Below are 7,519 nucleotides of genomic sequence, written 5' to 3'. Positions count from 1 at the left end.
CTTATTTATTACACCATGTCCCTCCATCCTTAGGGTCTTATCACCCAAAATTGTAATGTGGTTTTACATCCCCTTAGCTATTTCAACTCTCTCTCCGCTATGCTTATCCTTCCTCATAATGTGTTTATCATATGCAAATCTAAGTTTGTAATCACATTTTAATATTGATAAGGGAGTGATATATTATAGAGAAAAAAAACCCCGAAAGATAGTCTCTACTGAAAGATCAACCCTGACCTCTCTCACAAGGGTCTGCAGAAGATATGGCTACTTTTATGTCTCATCAGGCCAGGAAATATGCTTATTAAAAGAACTACTGTGGCATGAAATGATATATAAAAATCTTGTACCAAGTTCTAGGTATAAGAACTGAGTGGTCTAGTCATCCACTATTACTTATAATGATCAAAGAAAGCCCAAAATTATAATACTCTACTCAGCCCCAGATAGACCAATCCTGTGCTCCTAAAAAATAAGCCTCTTAGGTTTACTAATCTTTGAGATACGACTTTCTATATCATATATCATATGCATTCCTTCCACAAACCACATATGGTTTTCCTCATCAAGAGGTGTCTCTGAGGTATATGTAGGACGGGGGAACTCTGTCCCTACTATACTGTTATGCTCTCATTTGGAATGGGAACCTCATGGGAATCCTTCTCTATACTCTCCTCATTAAAGGAAACATCTTACTGCTACACATAAACAGTAGTACCTTCTTCAGACTAGGGTACTTCTTGTAACTGCTCCTGCTCTGGGGCCTCAAATGAATAATAGGACCCCTCCTCAGACCGGGGTTCCTGAGCTATACCTTCTAGAATTAGATAAGAATCTACCTCCTTACCATTAGAATCATTATTTGGTAAAGGAGAATGTGGATGTGATATCTGTGCTGAATTCATCCTTGGTCGGTCTACAACTACTTGGATAACCTAGATAATTTGAACAGCCTCAACTCGAGACTGAGGCCGAGTAAAGGTAAGCCTTTTGCACCACTATGAGTGCTTAGGTAGCTGATTTCCCATAATGCACAAAATAATAGTCTCAATTTCATTGCATATTTTTCCTCTAGTCACTCTATGTGTAATACCATCTGTAGCTTCTCTAAGTCATAAAATCCGATACTCCTCCACCAAACAACTAGGCTCGGGGGACTTATATCTTCTCCTCAATGTATCATCCTTATTCTTAGCATAATTTTGTTCGATGTGTACCTGAAAAACTAGTCGTTAGTTTCCAAAAAAAATAAGGGATTGCAAAAGTTGAAGAAAAAATGAAAATTCAAAAATTTTGAATTTTTTCCTCAATTTTTACACCCTATAACTTATTTGAAATTCCAAAAAGTCCAATGTGCACAGATATGTCAAGAATTATTATTTTAAAGGTAAATTAACATGCCTAACCTTTAGTATTTGTATCATTGTTCAAGTTCAACTTCCGTTTAGGGACTAACCTTAAAATTTAATTCAAAACAAAGACCGACATACATATTTTAGGTTATTTCAAGGATCCTAATTAGAAAGACGATTTTTTTCTATATATTTAGCATGAAAATACACATATCAACTTTTTTGTTCAACTCAAAATTAAGATATAACAAGTAGGAGTTGAGAAAGTTACATTTTAATGATAATCAGGAAGTGAACAATGAAAAACTAGAGCAACACCCGAGTTTGAACATATTTTTAGTGTTTTGTATGACATGTTTGTAACTTAAATATGTTTAAATTTATCCTTTTTCAAAGTTTGGCATTAGTTTATGATTTTAGAGGGAAGTTTTGATTTATAGAAAATAATGAGTTTTCGAGAATTAGAATGGGTTAGAATGGGTTAAAATTTGTTTAAATAGAGAGGGGTTTCAATTAGGTCTTATATAAGCATTGGTGGGTATTAAATTTTAATTTAAATTCGAGCACACAAATGGACCATTTATGGTAGCCACATGTGGCTTGGCTCCGGCCACATGTCCCATATCAGTCCGCATATGGGCATAATATTTTGGCCATACGTCCTGCTTCCTAGACTTTGTGTTTTATTGTTTTTCTAGCTACTTGTGTCTTTGTAACCTAAATATATGGATTTTAAAGTATGATTATGTGCCAATGTCCAAAAATTTCCATTATTAAGCTCAAAATGGCATGTTTTCTTTAATTATCACTCAATAGTACCTGGCACGAGTAGGATTGTGACCTTGATTGGTTGGTCACACTGTCCCCTTACATATAGAGTTATGTATGTAGCAATCCTACCATATTCTACGTAATTTCATAAGTTATAAACCTACAAAACAATAACAAACAAAAAGTGAATACTCAAGTATTGTGTTAGCTCCCACTCAGTGCTTTATTTAATATCACGACATGACATAGCTGTGTTGGTTACTCATACTTCATCAATAATCCCATAGGTTTCCTTCTATGAGGTGTTTTATTTAACGTTGTGGCATGATTTGGGTACCTTGATTAATGAAAATTCATCAAGATACCCATAAGAGTACCCTCCTAGTTCATCAATGCAATAAAGTACTTACACTACCCACATGTCAGTTTGCTACTTCTTTAATTTTTAAATGTTTAATGAATATCACCTATTCATCATTGAGTCTCAGAATCAGATGACCTAGCTCCAATCAACATCCTTTCTGTATCTAAAAATGGACTTCCCAGAATAATTGGGACTTAAAAGTCTCCTTCGCTATCTAATATCACAAAATCTATAGGAAAAATAAAAGAAGCCACCTTCACTAATACGTCATATAAGAAGCTACCTTCACTAATTGAGTAAACTTAAGAGAATACTCTTTCACCATCATGTTTCCCTGACTGAGGTTGAAAAATTCTAACACCTTAGCCTCTCTCAGCTCTTAGGGAAAGAATATATCCATGAATGTGGTGACAAACTCCTCCCACTCAATAGGCCCTATATCATCTAGCCTTTCTGACTTTCACTGTTTTAACCAAGTGTGAGCAACATACTGCAACTGATATTCAGCTAGCATAACACTCTCTATTAGACCTAATTAGATGACCTAGAATTTGATCTATTCAAAATTTTAGTCATGTTCGTCAAATCTGTAATTCACCCACTTCTTCAAAATAAAATGTCTTTAAATATTTTGGATCTATCTTTTAAGTATCTTATCAATTTGAAGTTAGTATTTAGGTCTTGCTTAGAGTCAGTCTTCTATCCTTTGATATCATTTCATTTCTTAAGCTTCAATTCTATCCCTCGCATTCATCCTAGAGTCCTATTTTACATGATAAGAAATATTTTCATACTTTTCATATTGGGTACACTGAAACTTAATTTTTTTAATTTATTATCTTTTATATAAAGGTTGTCTAGCATTTGAACATTGACTCGATTTAAAGTTTGCAATATGTCAAATATTCTCAATATCCAAAAAAAATTCCATCCTTCTTCCTTCTCGACAAATGCAAACCAATGTTTGGACTGTATATCCTTATTCCCTCCTTAATCATGCACCCTCTTTCTAGTTGACTTCAGCATGCACCGAGTGAGAGAGTCAATCTAAACACAACAACAGCAATAACAACAAAAACATACCCAGTGTATTTCCACCTAGTGGGGTCTGTGAAGGGTAGAGTGTTCCCAGATCATAACGCTACCTCAAGAGAAGTAGAGAGGCTATATCTGATAGACCCCTAACTTAAGAGCAATAACAGTATAACAAACACAAAAAGTAAGTGCATATAATCTTTTATGGTACACAAAATAAACTAATAGTATAACAAACACAAAAGATAAGTGCATAATAAACTAGTATGGGATGCAAAAACGCCAACACCACTAGTCCCAAAAACTACAGCCACAACACTACGAACCAGAAACTCCCCTATTACTACCACCACGCTCCCACCCCCTAACACTCTACGTTAATCCACATTCTCCACACCTTCCTATCAAGGGTCATGTCTTCTCTAACATGTAATAGCTCCATATCATACCTAATCACCTCCCTCTAATATTTCTTCCGTCTACCTCTAGCCCACCTAAAACCATCCATAACTAAAGTCTCATACTTTCGCACTGGGGCATCAGGGCCCCTCCTCATCATATGCCCGAACCAATGTAGCATCACTTCTAGAAACTTATCCTCCACTGAGGCAACTCCCATCTTCTCCCGAATAATCTCATTTCTCAACCTCTTTTTCCTAGTATATCCATGCATCTATCGTAATATTCATATCTCTGCTACCTTCACCTTTTGGATGTGGGAGTTCTTAACTGGCCAACACTCCGCTCCATACAACATAGCCATTCCGACTACCACTCTGTATAACATACCTTTAAGCTTCGGGGAAACCTTCTTATCACAAAGGACTCCCAAAGTGAGCCACCACTTCAACCATTTGCCCCAATACGATACGTGACATCCTCGTCAATCTCCCCATTACCCTGAATTATAGACCCCAAATACTTGAAACTCCCCCTCTTCTGGTGGCCTGAGAATTTAGCTTCACAACCACTCCATCTTCTTGTGACATATCATTGAATTTACACTCCAAGTACTTCATCTTAGTTCTACTTAACCAAAAATCTTTAGATTAGAGCATCTGTCTCCAAATTTACAACTTATCATTATCTCCACTCCAAGTTTCGTCGATCAGAACCACATTATCTGTAAATAACATACACTAAGGCACCTCCTCTTGAATATTTCGCATCAAAATATCCATCATCAAGGCAAAAATAAATGATCTAAGAGTCGATACTTGATGGAACCCTATCAAAACTGTGAAGTGCTCCGAATCTCCACCTACCATCCTTACACGATTCTTCGCACCATCATACATATCCTGAATCGACCTAGTGTACGCCATGGGCACACTTCTAGCGTCAAAGCACCTCTACAGAATCTCTTTGGGAACTCTGTCATATACCTTCTCTAGATCAATAAACACCGTGTACAAGTCCTTTTTTCTCTCTAAAAAGTGCTCTACTAATCTCCTCACAAGGTGAATGGTCTCAGTGAGCGAGTGACAAGGCATGAAACCAACCTGATTCCCAGAGATCGTTACAATCCTCCTTATCCTCAACTCTACCACACTTTTCCAAACCTTCAAAGTATGACTCAATAACTTAATACCTCTGTAGTTGTTAGAACTCTGAATGTCTTCCTTGTTCTTATACACTTGAATTATCGTGCTCTACCTCCACACTTGAGGAATCTTAGCAGCTCTAGAGATAATGTTAAACAACCTTGTCAACCACTCCAGACCTGCCCGATAGTGCTCTTCTATAAATCTACTAGAATCTCGTCTGGCCTCGTCACCCTACCCCACCGCATCCTACGAATAGCTCTCTTAACCTCCTCAACCTCGATATACCTTCAATAACTATAATCGAGACCCTCCTTAGATATCTCCAATTCTCCTAACACAGAACCTTTATCCCCCTCGTCGTTCAAAAGTTTTTAAAAATAGAACTGTCACATTTCTCTAATGAGGGCATCCTTACCTAATACTATACCATCCTCTTCTTTGATGTAATTCACTTGGTAAAGGTCACGAGCCCTCCGCTCCCTGGCCTTTGCCATCCTATACAACTTCTTATCTCTGCCTTTCTCTTCTAAAACCAAATACAAACTCTTAAAAGCTACTATCTTAGCTGTCGTAACCGTTAACTTAGCCTCTCTTCTAGCTACGTTATACTCCTCCTTATTTTTCTGCCTTTCCTCATCATCCTTGCTCCCAACCAACTTATCATAAGCAACCTTCTTAGAGTCCACCTTTCTCTTAACCTCTTCGTTCCACCACCAGTCTCCTCGATATTTGCTAGATCGACCTCTCGAGACACCCAAAAGCTCTCTAGCGATCTCCCTAATGCAACTGGCAGTTGTCTCCTATATATTATCCACACCCCCTCTACTCTTCCAAGCCCCCTACTCTTCAACTTCTCTTCCATCTCTAAAGCACTAGACAAAGTCAAGCTACCCCACTTAATCTTGGGTCATGCCTCCCCATTTCCCTTTTTTTCCCTTATTAATAACCAATTCCATCACCACCAACCTATGTTGAGTCGAGAGATTCTCGCTAGGTATGACTTTACAGTCTTTTCATAGCACTCTATCCCCTTTTCTAAGTAGAAAAAAGTTTATCTGAGTCTTGGCCATTGAACTACAAGACATAACAAGGTGATCCTCCTTCTTTGGAAAGCTCAACTTCGCCATCCACAACCTAAAAGCCCTAGAAAAATACAATAGAGAAGCTCCTCCTTCATTCCGCTCACCAAAAACAAAACCACTATACATATATCATACCCTCTCAATAAAGACCTAATATGCCCATTGAAATCCCCTCCCACAAAAAGCTTCTCAGTGCTCGAGATGCTCTTCACCACCCCATCTAAAACCTCCCAGAATTCCTTCTTCTTCTCTTTGTCCAAACCCACTTTCAAGGCGTAGGCACTAATAACGTTCACCGAAGACCCTCCCATCACTAAATTAATAGACATCAGTCTATCAGTAACTCTCTTTACCTCTACCACCTACTTCCTAAGATCTTCATCTACTAAGATACCTACCCCATTTTTATGTCTCACGCTATTCAAGTACCATAACTTATATCAATCCACATCTCTCGCTTTAGTGCCTACCTATTTAGTTTCCTAGACATGCGCTACACTAACCCTCCTCTTTCTAAGAATCTTGACCAGCTCTATAGACTTACCCTACAAAGTACTGATGTTCCAAGACCCAACTTGCAACCTAGAAGCTCCATTATCCCGCAAAACCTTACTACCCCTAGCCTCTAACCCAAACTCAATCCTAGACCTAACCCAAACCCAACCCCCCAAACCCTAATCCAGACCCACCACCTCCTGACCCCGACCCCGACCTATGACATAAACCTATTCTACCATCTGCAATCACAGCCACTATGCAACAAAGGGGGATCAAGATAAAGTAAAAGGGGCGCACTAGTTAAAATAAATTTAATAAAGGAGCTAGGGATGCAGACACAATCTATAATAGATAGAGAGAAATAAAACCAATAATATAACATAAATTTTAATAAAAAATAGTCAATCGGGGGAACTAATACTACCACAATTAAGGGATATGCTAGTCAATCAAGTAACACTAATCAGGCAAGGTTACACACTCCAAAACCACTAAGAACAATACCCACTAAGAACAATAAAAAAATTGACACATAAAATAGTATTACAAAGTAACCAATATACAAGAAATTCATCACCCACACCCAGATAATTAGCCAAGATGCTACGAAACAGGAACCTCAATAAGAATAGTACAAAACACTACTAGTAGCAACCCCTAAAAATCAAGAAAGCTATACACAACTAGAAAAAATGGATCGAGTGCACCTGATCGAAACTAGGTTGTGTCCGTATACTTGGTTAACTCACTGGATTTCGGTAATTTGTTGTAGAAATTGGTCACCAAAATAGTGCCATCAGAATAGTGTTGTTGGAATAGTATTCCTGTCACCTGAATGTCATCGAGTAAAGTCACTGAAGCGACTTTTGA

At 37.8% G+C, this 7,519-nt stretch overlaps 1 protein-coding gene across 1 annotated transcript; it reads right to left on the bottom strand.

Moving 5' to 3' along the window:
* Nucleotides 1–5,455: 5,455 nt before the first annotated feature.
* Nucleotides 5,456–6,462, bottom strand: LOC124885807. Its single transcript, XM_047394052.1, has 2 exons — nt 6,287–6,462; nt 5,456–5,855 (listed from the first exon to the last, which is right to left on the bottom strand). The coding sequence occupies exons 1-2, from the start codon at nt 6,460–6,462 to the stop codon at nt 5,456–5,458; spliced, it is 576 nt and encodes a 191-aa protein (XP_047250008.1).
* Between the last annotated feature and the right edge of the window lie 1,057 nt (nt 6,463–7,519).

The sequence above is a fragment of the Capsicum annuum genome, chromosome 7, assembly GCF_002878395.1.
Source record: "Capsicum annuum cultivar UCD-10X-F1 chromosome 7, UCD10Xv1.1, whole genome shotgun sequence".
Classification (NCBI taxonomy): Eukaryota; Viridiplantae; Streptophyta; class Magnoliopsida; order Solanales; family Solanaceae; genus Capsicum; species Capsicum annuum.
Note: the sequence above shows the minus strand (reverse complement) of the source record. Positions and strands in the feature narration are given on the sequence as shown.